The sequence below is a fragment of the Triplophysa rosa genome, linkage group LG20, assembly GCF_024868665.1.
Source record: "Triplophysa rosa linkage group LG20, Trosa_1v2, whole genome shotgun sequence".
NCBI lineage: Eukaryota > Metazoa > Chordata > Actinopteri > Cypriniformes > Nemacheilidae > Triplophysa > Triplophysa rosa.
This window is the reverse complement of record NC_079909.1, coordinates 10,867,415-10,887,502: the sequence shown is the minus strand read 5'-3', so window position 1 is coordinate 10,887,502 and position 20,088 is coordinate 10,867,415. Positions and strand designations below refer to the sequence as shown.

At 37.2% G+C, this 20,088-nt stretch overlaps 1 protein-coding gene across 1 annotated transcript in view; it reads right to left on the bottom strand.

Annotated features, from left to right (window-relative positions):
* cadpsa (Ca2+-dependent activator protein for secretion a) overlaps positions 1-20,088 on the bottom strand; it is a 105,874-nt gene that overhangs the window by 27,558 nt on the left and 58,228 nt on the right. Inside the window, 8 exon segments of the mRNA XM_057362768.1 lie at positions 584-740; positions 3,506-3,612; positions 6,930-6,998; positions 9,913-10,036; positions 10,875-10,938; positions 11,352-11,453; positions 16,569-16,756; positions 16,948-17,084. Coding sequence (XP_057218751.1) covers positions 584-740; positions 3,506-3,612; positions 6,930-6,998; positions 9,913-10,036; positions 10,875-10,938; positions 11,352-11,453; positions 16,569-16,756; positions 16,948-17,084 — 948 coding nt within the window.

The window sequence follows — 20,088 nt, the reverse complement described above, 5'->3', positions numbered from 1 at the left end:
GTAATGATGATTATCAAAATTTCATAAATTATTCATTTTAGTCTATATATTTCTCAACAAATATTATATAGATTTTGCTTACACTTTAGTATCCTTCAAAACAATAGAGAATATATGTGATCGTGCCTGTGAAAACCTAAGATGAAGTCATTTTGTGATTTGCTGTTTTTTTACACGTATGTAAAAGAACATACTGTGAAAATATCATCTTAATTTCTTTCATATTGACTGAGTAAGGCCATGTCAAAAAACAATAAAACAATACAAAACAATAAAACATAGCATCAATAAAATCAATAATTGCAGTATTCAAAATGTATTGCTTCAGTATAATGAATGAAAATTTTGATTATGGTTTGTTAAAATCTACCATACCATCTATTATTTACAGTGATAAACACACATGACCCGTTCTTGTCGTTTTTTAGCTATGACAACTTTGATTAGATTATGAGACTTTAGCCCAAATTTCACAGACAGGGTCACATACAGTGTGATATAATCAGAATAAGAAGAATGCCTCATAACAAGAGCAGCAATACACACCAGTCCAAAACAGACAAGATGATTGTTAAATGCTTACAGTCTATGCGCAGGAAGTCGTTGAGAAGTTGAAAAAGGGGGAAGCTGTCCCAGCTGTCTGGAGGTTGAACTTCCAGTGCTGCATCCATGTCCACAGCATAGAGAGAGAGGAACGTCTCGGCATGTTCAACCATCAGATCTGACCACCACGCAAATGCCTGGAGAGTGAAAAATAGAGGCAAAACAAGATCCAGAAAAAGAGAAAATTAAAAGCTAAATCAAAGATATAGTTTATCTAGATTTCTAATATTAAATTGTATGGCAGTCCACAGATCTATCTATGCATTGGTAAATTTAGCACCTTATTAAGATCACACTGTGGTCTCTGTGGACCCCGCACAGATTTGAGATTTACAAACGCACATTCCGTTGCATGTGTAAATCAATTCATCAATGTCGTTTTTCATAATTACTGTCTCTGTGGAGTGTCATGTGTTGATCACATGCAGTGAAACTCCCATGCCACTACCTCTAAGAGCAAAAAGCTGAACTCGAATTTAAACTATACACGCACACACATATTTTTATGTGTGTACATATTTATTTCATTTCCCAGATGTGAGTTTCTATAAGTCCATGCACAGGAATCAGAAAAAATTCCCAGCATGCAGCAGCAGCATTGATCAGCAGTAAGGGCTCAATAAACAACATAGTTTCTCTTCAACAACCAAATTATAACACACATCTGTATGACTCCTGCTGATCCAACTGCCCTGCTGTGTTTAACACATCTGGCCTGTACATATGACCCAGCAAAACATGTTGGACAAATGAAAAGTAAATGTAGCTCATGGGGTCCTCTCCTTTAAAAGGCATGCTGTTGTCACTGACCACTCGAAAAAACCTCATACCAGTGTGTTTGAAACCAGAAGAGCACTTTTGCTTTCTGTCTAAACATACAAAGAAATAAGGTTTAAATATTTCTAGTCAGAGCTGGTTAGTGAAGCTAGCAGGCCAAACTGGAGGACACGGGACGGAGGGGAGTTTGGAGTTTACTGGGGTTGCGCAAGGATGAAAATGAGACCAGTCTCATTTTCTGTGAGGTTTGTCGGGGACTGCTTCCGGGGGTGAAGCGTTGGTCCCCCTCATATGCTTGTGGAAACACAAGCCACTTGCTCAACGCTCCACAGGGACAGCTGACCAGGGGAAGGATGGGGTGTCCAGGCAGAGATGGGTCGGCGGGGAGAGAAATTGGGGAGAAGGTGGAGATCCCTTCATCCATGGTGCAGGAGCTTTTTGACATGCACATGGAGAGGGGGCTCTAGAGTCTACATACCTCTTTACCCTTTCCAACGTTTTTTCCAGCCAACAAACAAGCAATAAAAACAGTGAGAGTTATTTAGAATGTATTTTGATGCAATTCAACCTTATAAAGGCTTCAGGATTTAAAGATGCAAATGGACACAAGTCAGTCATGAGTGTATAACAAAAATCAGTGACATTGAATCTGGTTTAAAAAGAGGTTAGAATAATTATAGAAATAATTTGCATGGATTTTATTTTTATTGTCCCAGATGGTGTAAAAATGACATACCATTTCAAAATTTCATGAAATCAGCATTTCTAGATGTATTGTGGCCATTCCAGTCCTGTGTTGAATTTTATAAAAATCAAACCTCAGTAGTGACACAAAGTCATCCAACAGCAATTTAAAAAACTGACGCAGACACATGAAAACTGATCAAAATTGAGGTTATCACATTAAAAATTATATTTACACTTTTTCTAAATACATGTACAAATATGACAGTTGTATTGCTTAAAAGTGAATATGAACTTGTATTCTTCGCAGTATTTGAGGTCTGAAAAAATACAGAGCATCTTTTCTGTTATTTTGACCTAATCTCCAGTTTTCATTTTTTGAAAATAAATGCAAATAGAAACAATATTTTTAAAATTTGGTAGAAATATTGTTAGTTCACAGAATGAAACAAAAATAATAATTTTACCTAAACACATACCTATAAATAGTACATTTAGAAAAACTGTTTTTGAAATTTGAAATGGTCTCTTTATTTTTTCCGCAGCTGTACATCCATTCAACACCAATGGCCAGATTTGATGCGATTTTTTTGCATGTACACCTTACATATTTAAACATATTTATATTTGAACATGCAATTTCAATGACATGATACATGGCTGGATTACCGAACAAAATAACACAAACAACCCCATGCATCCATATCTGTCTGTGTTATTTATTACAAATGGGTTTGAATGTGCTTAATGCTTTAGTAAACCTGGCCCCAGGAGTGTAAACAAAAACACATTAGAATAGAATTTAAATAAATAGACATAAATAAAGTATGTATTAGAAGTTTTACAGTATAACTGTTTCTTAGTAAATTTGTGCTCATGCTGCATGATAATAATTTCAGTTCAGCCAAGTCTGAAGTTAAACAGCTGAAATCCATCCGTTCATCTATCTGTCAATCAATAACATGGACAAACAAATAATCCAGTCAAATGAGCTGTAATCGGAATCTCTGAAATTCAAAGTAACTTCAGAATGAACCAAACTGAAACTGAATAAACCCAAACCCTGCAGGTGCCTGACTCTTGGTTTGCTATGCCCAAGTAATGCCTCTTCAAGGGCAGGCCAGATCATGAGGCTGGCAAGCAAGAGCAGGGTACGGCACTGATGAAAGACAAATAGTGGAAATACTATACCGCCTGACCTCCTGTATTTATCGCTGTAGCCTGTGAAGAACACATATTCCACCACTGTAAGGATGATAGCTTCTCTAATGTGTTCCTGTACCACAGCTGGAACAGACTGAGGCTAAAAATGCCAAATTGCCAAGGATCCCAAACACTGATAAAATGTACAGGAACTTGTAATGCCTCTTTGCTTTTTTTAAGCAAAAATGTGCCTTTAAAATTTTAAAATGTGTCTATCACTTGTATCTGGTACACTCACCTCTGCATGATGTTCCTCGTTCTGCTGGAGCACCTCTATGACCAGCTCAGCCAGCCGCAGTGTGTCCTCCAGCTTTTTGGCAGGTGTTGCTAAGCGGCCTACATTTTCTGAGGCACAAAGGTGAAACTATTAATATAGACATGTAGACAAACACAACACTGGACTTTCCTCAACCTGTTTTAATGCGATGCCTTTTCTGATGCCATTCTACTGCACTCATACTTGTTTAACTTACTGTATCATGTATAAAGTTATATATATATGAGAAATATAATATGAGAAACTATTTGCTTCTTTAAAAACTTTTTCCAAAGAATATTGCTTTACCTGCATGTTTGGTACATTTTAGATAAAAATTAAAATTACACAGGTGGTACGGGTAAACTTCAGGAATACTTGATTTGAATTTCATAAATGTGATCTCTGGAGACAAAAAGTGACTTAATTAACCACGAATTAGCTTCTGCATGTATCAACTCTGCCGTCTAGTTAACGGCTTAATGAGAATTAACATAGTCTTCACACTCTGTCAACACTCGATTCTGTAGACACGAACCATAATGAGTCAGTAAAGAGCAATGCGAATATGAGTCAAACCAAAGAACTGAGGAAAAGAGAGGATTCAAAAATAACAACAACAAATATGCTAGAGTTATCATGCATAATGTTCAGCACATGCAGGAGTTTGTATAATCTCGTTTCCTATTCCTATTTTTTTTTATCATACATGAATGTTTCATTTATTATCTATCTCATCCACTAAAAAGAATTAATCTCTTCGGTGTCCAGAAATGATGACAGTAAAGAACTACATACACAAAAATGGAAATATGTTCTCTAGGTTTTAGTGTGATGGGTACACAGTACATAAAATGTGAGGAGAATGGTGAATGTGTTTACGATTGGATTCGACCAGAGACATCGATGAGATGCATGGATACATATTTTACATAACTCAAACAACCTTAAGAGAGGGGTTTTGCTGATGGCTTTGAACTAACAATCATGGCCTTCAATATTTGACGGTGGTAAATGTGGCACTTTGATGGAGAAACACAAAGCCAGATAAACTAAGAACGCAAAATCATTTGCTTTGCGACAAATGTCAAAACAATTAACATAGCTGTGAAGAGTTACACCCCCCTTCAGTGCTTTCATCCCTAAACACAAAACACACTCCCCAATAGTGAGTTAACCCTCTGACCTCCTCTAATTGTATCTCAATCATCTTTTGTTCACAAAATTCTGTATTGAAGGCCATTTAAAGAGTTGCCATCCATGCAGGGTTATTAAAAGCAAAGAACAACATCAACAGTGGTGCATATGTCAGGTGGTGCAATATCAGGTACTTCAATATCATTCTAGAGAATATTTTACAATTTTGAGCTTTGAATCCTTGTGTGCTAAATACACTCCAGTAAAGGACTACTGTGTATGCTTGAACAATTGTGAAATACCTGATTTGCCTGATTCAAGACATGTCATACAATGCAGGGTTTCCAAACCTATCCACTAGAAGCTAGTAAAATGTATGTGATTGATAGTTTTTCAAGGGTTCAGAAACCATCACATTATGATCAGCAGGAATATCATAGCTATTCGGTTAGGACGAATAACAATGATATTCATGTGATCATAGTGTACGCCAAAAGTATAAATCAGCAATATGATGCCAACATAACAGACAAACAATCCATCATTATTGCCGTTTAACACACTTTTAATCACACTTGGCGCAGAGAGAGTATCACTTTAATTACAAATTAATCAAAATAAAGATGTGCTATGATGCACGTGATGTGATATGTTAAAAGAATTGTAATATTTTAGGAGGAATTAAGGAAATACTCACTCTACCCATTCCATAGACTAGTAACTCTCACCAGCCTATGGAAAATGCATCTTCATTTGCATGCACTGGATTTATAGGCATAGCATTCCCCTGACATCTCCATTAAGTGTGTCATGAGTGTGTCATGAGAATGCTATGAGATTTTACCGAGCTGGGGAGGGAGGGGGCTGTTTTAATACAGTAAGTCAGACAAAAGATCACCTGGACCCTTCCGATCCTTCAGAGCTTTCTCTACTAAAAAGAAGAGAGAAGGAAAGAGAAAGTAAGAGTCAGCTTTTATTGTGTCCCACATGTGAGAGGTAAAGGGAGAACAGAGGAAGAGAGAAACGTGACGCGACAAGATTCCAGCTAGAAGCAAACTGTTGGTCCACAATAAATGTGAAAATGGGGCGTGGGGTGACACGATCACAAATCACAGCCTATCAGAACACAGTGTTAAATAGTTTGAATAGCTAAAACTATTAAAACATTTCTGTTAATTGAAATCAAATAAAATACCATTCTAAATATTATTTAAAAAACTAAACAAAAAATTGAAATTAGCAAGCCTTAGCAATACACTGAAGTAAATTTAAGTTAAGGCACTAAAATTATTCACTGAAAATAAAAATGTATTTTACTAAAACTGAAATACAATCATGTAAACATATTTAGAAACAAAAAATAAACAAATAATATTGTATTATTTTATATAATTATCATATTGCAAAAAATTAAACAACCAATAACATGACAAGTACGAAAAAATAAAACCTTATTTTTATAAATATCAACAAAACAATAAAGAACGCAAATTTCCAGAATGAATTTCTCCTCATCCTCATTGTTTACTGTAAACATGAGAACCAGGTGATCCGAAGGGCAGAAACAGAAAACATGGTCTGGTTGAGACACCATGAAGGAAAGAGAAAGAAAGAACGCAGTAGGAGATACTGAAGACCTGCAATTCATTCAACAAGGGATCGTTTTTGTTTTAGGCTGAAACTAAAAACAGACCAGTCTTACAATCATACAAAATGTTTGAAACAAAGTTTGACCCATGAAAGAAACATATCATAGACGGAAAAACACAGACGCACTGTGAAAATCTGCTGAAGTGGAGAACAGTTGAAAATGTATTTCACTTGTGGTTGAGAACATGGTTAGAAACACGATGACTTGAAATATACACACTTTGAAACTTATATTAGACTCCCTGTTTGGATCATTGCTTAACTTCCCTTTACCTTAAAAATGCAGACCTGACCAGTAACCTGGGACACATTGATAAGAAGACAAAGGCGGGAAAAGTGACTTAAACAAAAGCAAAGTAAAAATGCATTCAAGTAAAATAACGAAAAATATGAAAACATATTTAGAAGCAGTCTCACACAGCGAAAAAAAAAACAATCCGATCAAAGAGCAAAGAAATATCAAACTGAACACACAAGAGCAACACATTTATAGTAAAAGGCAAGCAGGCGGAGAAGACAGGGCTGTTCACAGTGTAAAGAAATAAACGTTGTGAATATGCCTGTGTGTGAAAAGGATGGCGGAAGTGATGGAGCTGCTCCGTATGAGGAGGGTACTCACGAATGGTTAAATCCATCACTTGTGACGCCAAACAGAAGACAGGATGTTCATACATTTCTCTCTTTTTCCCTATAAAACAGGATCGGGGCATGCAAGAGCATGGGGTCAGAGGTGAAAGAGAGAAGCACATTGGTAGTCCCCCGACCAAATTAGGGAGCGGGGAAAACGTCTTGCATTAAGAACTCTTAATTCTTAAAATATGCCAATATACAAAATTTGAGTTTGTAAAGAGATTTGGCAGTGTGCTGCAATTAGCTTGGGTTAGCAAAACATCACATTCAGCGGGCTGTTATTAAAAGTCAATAGTATACACCACAGACATCATCTGGTCAACAGATACTAGTCTATTCCTTTAGTATCTGCAGTGCCCAGTTCTTTATGGACATGGACATAGTCAGCATAAATCTGAGACAAAACATTTGCTGGGGAAATGAAAATGATCTCCAAAATGATGTCCAATCAATCGACATCACAACAAATATTTATTCAGACCATCTGTCTCTGAGCCACAGCTTTGCTGTCCATGTCTATGAAAGAGACTCTCACACTCGCAACTCACAAACGTGTGTTGCTTGAGTGGGCAATCCCAGCTTTGCGCTGTATATTGGCTTCACAAACTGGCTTAACAAGAGAGGCTCCAAATACTGTAAGCAAAGCCAATATACAAAAGCATAGAGAACGGGAGCAGAGCTGGAAAGAAAGGGAAAAAGAGGCACAAAGAAGCTCGTACAAAAGGTTGTGAATCAGCATTAAACAGAGGAAGCAGGAAAGGCTTTAAGGAACTAAAAGGAAAGTCTATTTGTCACTGTACAGTAGATCTAGACCTAAAAGCTAAACCACAGGAATTCATAGAGCAGCAAGAACCATCGAGCAGAATGGTGTGACCAGGGGCAGATTAAGGTGGTCAGGGGCACCTATAGGCTGCTCTTTGGGTGAGCCCCCCCCCCCCTTAGGTGGCTTTCAGGTGCCTTTCACGCTTGCAGTTTAGTTCGGAATGGGGCACTGTTTGCATGGAAAATCGTTACTGTAAAAGCTGTCACACGAACCCTGCGCATGCGCTTTAGCTAATTACAATGTATTTACTTCAATAAAACACATGTAAGAGATGATAGCGTTGGTAATTTACATTGGATTTGAGCAAGAGTGAGCTTGCATTGTTTTGTGAGTTGCGAGTGGATTCAGAGCGGTGTACGATGTTTCCAGATTTAAAAATAGTCCTGATAAATAGTCTGTTTGCAAGCAGCAGAAAGCTCTGTAAGCGAACAAACAGTAAGACCAAGTGTTGTTTACTCTGCGCTGCGCATAATAGCTTCAAGTGAATAAAAAACACAACATATTGACCCGTGTTCTGTTTACTATCATGTGTCATGCACGTTCGTGATGACGTAAGATGAATGCAAACGCACCAGGGTTCAATAGAATCAAGCTGGGACACCAAATCAATGCTGCGAGGGGCGTCGGGAACAATATCACTCGGATACACACACATTGAGACATCAAATACCACAGTGTTTCCTCTACATTCCTGGTTGCAACGGCAAACACCAGGAGAGCGCAAGTTCCAGTTTTATACAAGTATATGCGAAATATGAACGGCCCCTAAAAAAACCTCGGTGGATCTTTACTGAGACACAAACCAATGTGCATTATATAAACTGTGAATAAAACAAAGCCACAATTAAAAAACAGCCTGTATAATTTGCGTGTCATTGTGGAATAACTCCTTGAAATATTCCCGATGACATGAGCTAACTGCTGCAACAACTAAGGATCACGCTGCAGTTGTTTCATCAACCGCAGCACCGATGTTAGCCAATGCGAGCTGCCAGTCCTCCTGCTGCTATCTTAGTCACGTTGTTCTTTTAACCTTTGTATTTTCCATTTTTGTGCTCCACTATTGTGCTTTCTTTCGGACATTTTGCCATTATGCCATCTAGCAATAGCAGGGATGTAAATGAAAATGATTGACATGATTTCACCAGCAGCTAATTGGACAGATGTGACCCAAATGTCACATCTATCCAATCAAGGGCTTATTTTTTGTTTTATTTCTTCTGGGCCAATGAGGGTCTATTTTTTGTTCGCGCTGAAGTAAATTTTAAATAAAAAAGATCTGACCAATCAGAGGCCCCTAAACAGGTGGGGCCCCTAGGCTGCAGCCTGGGCTAGCCTGTGCGTTAATCTGCGCCTGGGTGTGACACTGAAGTCAGGATCTGAGAGAGGGGATTGAATGCATTTTTACTTACACACTTCTAGTGTCAGATTTCTGTCCATATGAAATCAAACCCGGAGCAAAAACTATTCAAAAAGTAGCTCGTAATGGCTAAAATAGCATACCGCTGCGGTCCTTCTGAAACCTCGTATCTCCATATTTCGTGATTTTTATTTGTAATAAACATAAATCATTATTATTAGTTACCCTTTATGTTTGTCACTGGGTTTTGTATTAAAAAAGTATTAAAAGTGCTTGTCAACTTTGACAACACAGTATTTAATCATTTAAAAAGTTAAGTGATTTCCATTTCCTTAAAAACAGCGAATTTTGACATACAAGGTTTCAGAAGGACAGCAACAATATATATTAAGACAGGAACTGAGCCAACTTATGAATATACCCAATAATAGTAATACAGTAAGTACACTTCAAGTTAAAAAAGAAATCTGAAAAAAAGTGATTAATCTTACACATTATCTGGGCAATCAAGTAAACAAGAAATTTTCAAAGGTACTGATTTAAAAGCGTCTGTGAACATTACAATTTACTACCAATTCATCAGGCATTGTCACTGTCTCTCTCAAAAAAGATTTTTGTCATCAATGGCATTATAGCACTTCATCTGAAAGGGAAGGACTGTACTAACAGAATCACTGTTGCTAACACTGTCTCCATGTGAGAAACATGTCAAGTACTGTATTAGAGGTGCCTTTGAAAAAAAGAGATAAGGTAGATAAGAGAACATTCACTCAAGAATGTGTTTCCTACCTTCCACCTTGGCATATTCAGATAGACGCTGGTAATTAACTAAAGCTGCCTGTTCCAGACATCTTCGAATCACTGCCTTCACCTCATCCTGAGGTACAGGTGTCACGATGTCTTTCATCAGTACCTGAACACAAGAAAAGAGAAATCCAGCATTACATATATATATGCACTTAACTTCTGGTACACATCTGCAAGCAGTCCCTTTATATTATTTCTGATAACAAGCAATAGAAATAACAAATTACATAGCTAGCAAAGTATGTCTAGCCAGTATTATTTTGGGTTACCAGTAGAAGAACCGCTACTTGGCTAAACTTAAATGTGACAAAGTTACACAACCCATTCAACAAATTGTTAATTTAATCAAATTGATATAGAATAAAATTCAACAAATTGTTTATTTAATATATAATATTTTATAATTATACAAAAAACATTAATAAAAATGTATATTAATATAAACTAAATAAAATATAAATAGATATATTATTAGCCACTAGCCAGACCAATCAACAAACACAGACCAAAAGTTAACTTCGGGCCAGGCACATGTGTCGAATGAAACAGTCTATGGTAATGTAAGTGTGTGTAATTGAATTAATTAAAAAGATTGAATGTTGCATGTGGGTAATTGACAAATATACCGTACATGTGTCCTATGGTGTGACAGCAAAAATTTTGAAAACAAACTGTTAATAATATTAATAATATAAAATTATATTAAAACTATAAAAAAATGAATAATATAAAATAGCATGAGAGAGATTTATCTTCATTGCTAGTTTTTTTTTATGTCACACCATAAGACACATTTACACATTTATTTGTCAACAATCCATATATATATATATATATATAATAAATACTGCAAACTACAGAAGTGAATACTAAATAGTACAGTTTTAATGCATAACAATTTCACATTGACTGAACTGAGCTAAAAAATTAAAATGGTACCACACCCTTTCAAAAAGCGACAATGTGGCTTTTAGGGCTCCTTCTGGACGTCCAAATGGAAAGCAATACCTTCAAAGAGAATTTTATTAGAAAGGGTTTGAAAAAACATTACAAATACCTATTTAAACTTTCTGAGTTACCTATTTAAAATTCTTACAGACATCCAGTTCTACATTTACATTTATGTATTCTGCAACTGCAAATACTGTGGAAAAAATTACACTGTAAAAACAAATTTGCTGCCTTAAATTTTTACAACCAACTTGGCTTTACAAGACATTTGAACTTACTATTTTTTTATCGCAATGAAAATTGTAATAGCAATGCACCACTGTCGAAAATAGTAAATTGAAATGACCTGTTAAGCCAAGCTGACCAATTTAAGACAGCAAAACTATGTTACAGGGTACCACACATTTCAACATCACCTGTAGGTTTTGTTTATATTATCTTTAATTTTGCCCAGATTGCCAGTGATCTACCTGAAGTGTGTGATCTGGTTTTCGAGCAGCACGCGCAGTCGTTCTTTGATCTCCTCGAAATGTTCTTTCTCCTCTACTGAGACGGTACCGATTCCATCAGGCCTGAGGCGACACACACAGACAAACATGAATGCCACTGCTCCTCATTAAACTCACAAAGATCACGTACAGGCCAGACACAGGGCAACTATATCAGCACTATGAATCATTTTTCATTTACAACTGCTTAGTTGAGATACAGAAGGTGTGTGTTAGTCAGAGAGTCAGAAAAAGTCTTTAATTAATCACTGTCGTGATTCTGCCTCATCTTGTCATGTCTTTCTTGATCTTGTGGCAGAATCATGGCAGGATCCCTTGTTATGTGTGGAGAGAGTCATTTTTGACCCTGGCCTTCGATACTCTCTCCGGTCCTTGTCTGTGTTCCCGCCCTTTTGTATCTCTCGTTATTGGTTGTTTATTAGTTCATGCCCCACACCTGTTCCATTTGTCCCTTTATTTAATGTCCCGTGTTCTGTCTTGTGTCGGGTCATTACACTGTGTTGCGTTTGTCGTGTGGGTGAGTTCCTGTCGTGTAGTGAGTCTAGTTTATTGTGTTGCCATGTGATGTGTTATTAGTCTAGTCTAGTCTTGTCAGTTTAGTTAGTCTTGTTCTTGTTCCCCCTGTTTACCATCACGTGGGTCTTTGTTTTGTATTTTGTCATTGTTATTAAAAGTCTAGTTTACCCCTTACCCTGTCTGCACTTGGGTCCTCTGTCTGTGTATCCGTGTCTCTCACCCCCGCATCGTGACGAATCACAAAGATTATTACAATAAAAAGCAGCGAAAATGAGACACTATTTTTTATCATGTTTGGGTATATTTGCATAAGTGTTTGAATGTATAAATACTCAAAGGCAAATGTTAATAGGACCAACACCAAGGATTTATCAAATGTTTCTTGAAAGGAGAGCGTTTTAACCGATCATCTCTCCGTGAGCACCACGCAATCGGCACTTTAAAAGTTTTTAGAGACCTGAAATGCAGTGGAGTAATGCTGTGTGGCTCAGTTAAGCATTTCTTTTTATTGCCTACTGTGCAAATTGGATTCATTTTGTGAATTGCATAAGTGCTTTAAATAATTGGGATTTAAAACAATAATGCATGAAGCAACGCAAGCAATGAAGTGTGTGTGCGTGTGTGTGTGTGTGTGTGCGGGGATAGTCAACCAAAGCCTGCGCGTGCGTGTGTGTGTGTGCGCGTGTGATCACCTCCTTAGGCAAGGCTTTTTGGAAGGGTCTGATTTATACCCCCCCATCCACAGTCATATAAAGAGTCCTTCACAATACAAAGACATTGGCACAGATTACCAAAGCCCCCTACTTTCATCACACAGGGGTTCAACCTCGCACCACATAAACACACACACTCGCCGGTTTCTTACTGTGACTTCATGTGAAACCCTGAAGAGAGTGTGAGAAACTGGAAAACAGTTCACCTGATCCATCCAGTGCCACACCTGGTCTTTTTCTGGACTTACCCAAATTACCATGACGTATTCAACACTTCCTGTTTCTGCTGTGCTGTTCATTCATGAAAAGATTTAAAACGCTCAAAAATGTAACGCAACATCCATCTCATTGCATGTATGGCACACGGTATGTAATGAAGTTTATCATAAAACGCTTGGACATCCATCCGCTGATCTTCTTATGGCAACCTGACAATCCCAATTGATTTGAGTGTGATTTCAAACATCTACTCTTGCTTTCTCTCCCGTTCCGTGTCTACAACAGCTGTACTTGTAAGGTATTTTTATAAACAAGAAGAGGGCGACCCTGCCACCAACACCCCACTCAGCACTGGACCCCCGTACGGCGTGACAGCCGTTTCCCCCTGAAATTCCAGCCCCCCAAACTCTTCATTTTCTGTTCTTCAGCATGCGCTGGGCTGACATGAGGAGCGGCCTGACAAGGAGCGTGTCACGTCTCCTGCTCCTCAAACCGCTGTCACGCCGACCCGAGCCTCTACTGTCACATACACTCTGCTCACAGTTCTCCTTCCGTCTACCGTGTCACAAACGATAAGGAGCCGGGCCCTTTAGTCACATTCTGCACGGGCGCGGGTGTGCGCTTGTGTGTTAAACTCCGCGCAGGTGACATACGTCGGCTGTGAGTGTGTTTCTGTTCTATCTGAGTGTCACAACAACACTGATGGATAGAAGACAGAACCAGCGGGACAAAGTATCTCGACTGATGTGCCTGCCAAGCAAAAAAGGATAATTTTGTCTACTTAAGAAAAATTACAATTATTTTATTTTCTAAAATAAAAAAAAACATTTCGTACATGAAAAAATCTTCCTCGTATTTGTTATATACCTTGGACATGTTAACGCCTTTAACTGAACATGTAGGCTAGTTCAATCAATACCATAGTGAAGTTGTAAAGTTAACATGGTCTGACATGCTATGTTCTAAATTTGATATACATGCCGTTTAAGGAGCGCTTACAATTTGTTGGTTCAACTTGAAAAAATAAGTTGCTTAAATTTCAATTTAAAAATATTACTTAACCTAATAAATCTGTTGCAAACTCATTGTGTTAACTAATATTTTTATGTTAAATTAACATGTTTTACAGTTTATACATGGAATATGATACATACCACAGGACCATTAAAAATGACCTTATTTAAGTGCTTGAAAAGATTAAATAAACTATAATGTAGACATGCAAATATTAAATTATACTGTAGCTTGCAGTCACAAAATCATTCTGGATCTCATTTGGTCCCTACAAAAAGACGTATCTTTTAAACTTTTTTATTTTATTTTTAATTTTAAACACACTACTTGGCATCACACATATTCATACACACGAGAATATGGTAATCCAGTTTTGGTAACGATACAGTAGTATCATGTCAAACAACATTAGAGATCCACAGTCATCATCTGTAACACTTGTAGATTATTTGGTTTAATAATATCAGAATAGGACCATAATGCCACAAGGTGCAGACTGGGGCCCATGTCAGTTATGAAGAGAGTGTTATTGGCTGGACATGAGGTTTTGGCACAAGTGTACAGGCTGGAGACCGGCCTTAGACACTTAGTTTGGAAAGGGAGACGGCGAGACAGAGAGATGACCTGTCAACCTGTCAACCCTTGACCTCCAGCTACATTCTCTGTCTCTCTCTTTACCCTGCATGCTCCTCACTGATTCAACACATGTCTATCACATTCTGTTCCCATCTATCGCACCCTTTTTATTTCTTTTCCTCGCTCACAAATTCACACATATATCTTGCACTTGAAACCAAAATCAGAATTTTCGTATTATCTGTATTTTATGGCATTTTTACATTTGGCACACTTTACAAATAAAGAATGCATACGAATTGTACACATGTAAGGAAGTTATAATGCATTTATAGCCTTAGTTTATATTCCAGTGTCAGGTTAAGTGCCAGGGTGGGGCATAACGCAAAATCAAACCCATAAGAATGGGCCACATTTATGTTCTCACCTTCTAGGGCCTGTGACCACCTGCGACCTAGACTCCCTTTTTCTCCAGACATCCATGATTTTGTTCTCTTTCTTAGAGGGGGTCAAGGGCTCAGGGGGGGAGGGAAACAAAGCACTAAGGAGCTCGCTCTCCGACACGGGCCATTTTAGTAGCCCGGTCACTCTTTGGCTTCATATCCCACATACACGCACATACACAAGGTTATGAGGAGATGGCATGAGGATAAAATATAAGTGAAAGATAAAAGAAGAGAAACCAGCAATTTAAGTCATGAAAACATCAATGGAAATAAATAATAAATACAAAAAGCTGAATGAAAAGAGAAAAATGTAAAAAAAAAATGCATTTCACAAGCCAAGCAATGTGATAAGACATGCAGGGTGAGACCGAAATGAAATATCTGCCGTTTGCTTGTCTAGAAATCAGCCAAAGCTTAAGGAATCAGACCAGGTTTATTTATTTCTACAGAGAAAATGTTCAATTATTCATAAATATTAAAGCTGTAAATCAGATATTTGTAAAGGTTCTAGAGATGAAACTCAAAGCCCCAACTCCTCAAGCTTAACCGTAATGCAAACTAAAATCGAACCGCAGGTGAAAAGATGCAAATAGTAAAAGCAATACAACATTTTTTTGTTACAAACAAGAATAAAACAATTATTTAAAATTCACATTTAAAAAAAACATGTTATTTGATTATATTGAGTCTAAATTAAAGGAATAGTTCCGCTTCAAAATGAAAATTCTGTCATCATTTACTCACCCTGTTTGATTTTCTTTCTTCTGCAAAACACAAAAGAAGATTGAAAAATGTTTGTAACAAAAAAAAAACGTTGGTCCCCATTGACTTCTATTGCACGGACACAAAATCAATGTGGACACAAAGTCAACGGTTTTCTGCTACCAACATTTTCAAAATATCTTCTTTTGCATTCTGCAGAAGAAATAAAGTCATACAGGTTTGAAATGAAAAGAGGGTGTATAGATATTGACAGAAATTTCATTTTGAAGGTTAACTATCCCTTAAAGTTTAAAGTATTATGTAAAAGATTGCTGAATTGCAATGATAGAAATAAATGCTAACAACAAAAGTTTTAAGGTAAAATGAAGAAGTTCCGAATATCTGTACTATTTAGCGTGATATTATGACACGTAAACTCCTTAGTACAAGATCAAATAACCTGAGGTAGGATTAAAACAATCATTTTCAGTTCTAGTCCCGGGGACACAATTGCTCCTTTTGTCTTCCTTATCTAGTTCCTGGAGTTTTCTGCTAGTGTGTTAATGAAGAGAAATATGCAGTACTGTGCATCTCAAACACTAGTAATGAAAACCACTGGTATGAGGACTCCTATGATTCAAGTAATAAGAGAACTTGGGCTCCTATTGGGATTCTATAAAGAAGTCATTATTAACCATGTGCCCCCAAAAGAGAGGCTGGCAGTTTCTACAACACACTGAGGAGAAAGAGCCTGCTTGCAGCCACAAAGATTCTTTGCATCCTTTGTCTTTACCTTTGTTTCTGCCCATGTGTGAACAGTGGGTGTATAGACAAATAAAAAGGGAGAACTGAGAAAAGGTATGGAGTGATTTTTGGTAGACATGAAGAACTTCAGGTGAGTGTACGATGAATTGAAAAGAGAGAAAATGAATTATGAACTGGATGAATAAATCCGATATTAAGGGGTTAAAAGCATTAGAGGTCAGTTGTACCTGTTGCCATGCACGTGAGAAGCGCAGAAGGCATAGCTGTAGTGTAGCAGTGTGGGGTCGATCATGGAGCCTTTCTCGGCCCTCTCCAGCAGGTCGTTCAGGTAGCACAGGTGTCTGTGACAACCCCGCACTCCGTACCTGGCACAGTACTCGTCTAATACAAACACCTGGCCTGGACTGAACCAACCCTGAGATACAACCATGGATGCATATCACAAATGCATTGCATATCATTAGACCATTCGCTCATTTTTTTTATGTATGTCAGAGATCACACATTCAACAGCTGTTCAAAGTAACAGGGTTGATATTATACAAGGTAATACTAGACATCTCCAGACGTCTTGACTGAACTGAAAAGAACTGAAAGCTCACTTACCAAACAGGAGTAGGAATCGTTGAGTCTGTGGTCCAGAGTCAACCGCTGAACCATCTCAAACATTGAAGCGTGGTCAAAATTGCAGGGGTTAGCGGAGATGAACTCATCCATTCCATGTTTCTGCGCTCGGTCTGCATCTGTTTATGTTTGTGTATGTATAGAAAGAGAAAGAAGTCTTAAAAACACACACGTCAAAGTCAAAGGAGATCACACTGAGATCTCTCACCTGAGCCAGATTCACCTGAGCACATGAGCACTGAAGCGTATTAAGTGTCATTGTCAACTTGCATAATAGCAAAGTGTCTTGAATGCACATTCTATGTAGAATACACACAGAATGCATTTTACAATCGACTGTTTTTTAATCAATAACGAATGAATCTGCAACATCTTAAGTTAAAGGATATAAGAAACAAAATGTTGTTATTTGCTTGCATTTTCCATTTTACTTCAAGGTTTGTAGTTATGTACGGTCAGTTACAGTACATTAAATGTATTAAAATATGTCATAAGCAATAACGTGACTATGTAAACTACTTCATACAAAAAGTCCTATGACCTTATATATATATTTATACAGTTGTATTTCAGTTCCCTTAATCTGCAGGGTCTCAATTAGAGTGTATGAGAAACACTATTATGTTATTTGCTTATATTGTTCCATTATACTTCAGTGTATTATTATGGATAGATTTATTTGGCTCTGTAATCCAGCAGACCTGAGCCAGCGTCTCGGTCTGGCCTTGTTAATCAAACGACAACAACGTTCACGCTCACCCCCCATTCATTGCTCGGTCGGCAGGCCTCTGCCCCCCCTCAGGGCAACCCTAATTAAAGAAACCCAGTGCCTCTAAACCCCGGACTGAGAGAGCCCCCCTGCCCCTGCCAGCCATTGTCCATTAAAGGGACTAAATAAATTCAACAACACATTTTCACTTTCCTCTGCAGTCGGTAAGCTTGGGCATTACATCTGGGCCTGCGCAAATAAGCAGGGTCGTTTCATAATCCTGCCACCGGTCAGGGGCTATTCTTATTCTAATGTCCCGTTTCAGCCAGGGGCTTTAGAGCTATACTGTATGATTCACAAGACACACCTCCTGCAATGCGTCTGGGGTTTTACATCTTTACATGCTACTTTATTTGCTTATGTGTGTAATGGAAGATTTTTAATGTACAATACGAATAAGAGATATCTATATTTGGCTTAAATTCTTGTTTATGCAAGTATTAAACATATTGGATATATTAAACTGTATTAAAATAGTTTAAAACACAGAAACTTTATTAAGATATAATAAAATCATTATAAATCTTAATAGTGCTGTGAAATCCAATAATGACAATTAATCGATTTCAATTCATATATATGTGTGGCGTGTATATTTATATGTATATGTATTTCTTAAATACATACATGTTTGTTTGTGTATTTATTCATACATATAAAAATACGCCACACATACATACTGTAAACACAAACAAACATTTATTTAAGAATTAATTGATTTTACAGCACTACATCTTAACTAACTTTATCACTTCACATTATTAACAGGACTAACAGGACAGATAAAGTAAAAAAGTTACACGTGTTATGATACTTTGAAGTGAAAGACATTCTGAATTTTGTATCTTTTTGATTCAATGTTTTATTTCATGGTAATGCTGAATTTGTATGTATAGACCACTTCGGATGGCATAATGCTGGTTCAACGCTGGTTTTACAGTCCACAAACATTTGAACAAAAAACAGAATATCTATAACCAAATCAAAATGTTCAACGAATATCTTTAAGATTTAATTTTATATTTAAGATTTAAAAACGAAAATAAATTAAAATGAAACCGCATGTGCCTCTGGACCCTGGACCAGTGTTTACATCCTGTGAAGTGGTCTATAGTTTTTAGTTTCGTTTAAAAAATGCAAGAAAACAAAAACCATAGTTTTACACTCTTAGAAACTCCTGTATTTATATTCAAATGTTAATGAATGTTTATGACTTAATGATAGCCTATGTCAAACATTAAATAATGTTAATCAAATTATTATTATAAAACTTTCATTATATCATGTTCAATAATTACTGTTTATTTTTCAGTAGGAGAGGAATGACCCCTTGAAATCAGCCACAAGTCAACAAGGTGACATTGTGTCGTTCTCCTATGTCTTAATATGAGCTTGTCATGTCTCTTTGACACTGGACAAGAGGAGATCTCTGGACAATAACACACAATGACATTAGTCGGCCCTGTCCGAACAGGGCAGAGCAGAAATGACACTGATTGATGGATTCTCTTCATTTATAGATCTTCTCTCTTGGACAGTCCAAAGTGAAGAGCATTTGGGGCTATTTAGTGCTAGGTTTTTTTTTATGCGCATGCATCTGCACAGACAAGCACAATGGACGGATGGGTAGTCTGAGATTCAGCCCTGGGCCAACAAGAGCCGAGGGTACCCATGTGACAGAATGGACACTTCAATGAGTGAGGGATGGACAGACCGAGGGAGATAAAGAAAAAGAGGGATGCAGAAGTGACAGCGGAGACATAGTTTATTAAGTGGTTTCTAATTTAATCTGTGTTTAAAGTCCGTTTCCAACAATATGGCCACCCTCATCAGGCCTGCAGACAAGTCTATACGTGAGACACTTTTAGAGCTCCATCGCTATTTCAGTTCTTATCACACTGAGCCCTGACCCTATAGCTGACATTCACCGTCCATCAGTGTTTTCTTTGTTTCAGAGTGATCAGTAAATAAGTTGCTCAGGGGAAGAAATTCATAATGATTTATTATATTATATTATATTATTTATTTATTAAGATTGTAATTTTTGTTTGTTATTCTTTGTTTATCAGAAAACATACTGTTAAAAGAAATCCATGAACTGTCATTATTGTCATTAGTTTCTGTTTTATCATTCACCAATAACCAAATAAACAACTCCAGGTTAAACCGCTTTTAGTTATTAAGCCATTATGTCATTCATGCAAGTCGACAAAACCCCAGTAATCTCAAAATGTCACTGACCAGGTAAACATTCCCATTTGTCACAGTGCACCTGGCTTTAAAATACAAAAGATGGCTTTAACATACAGAATACAGGAGCAGTATCCTACCAAAAGTGAGGAAAGAAACATGTT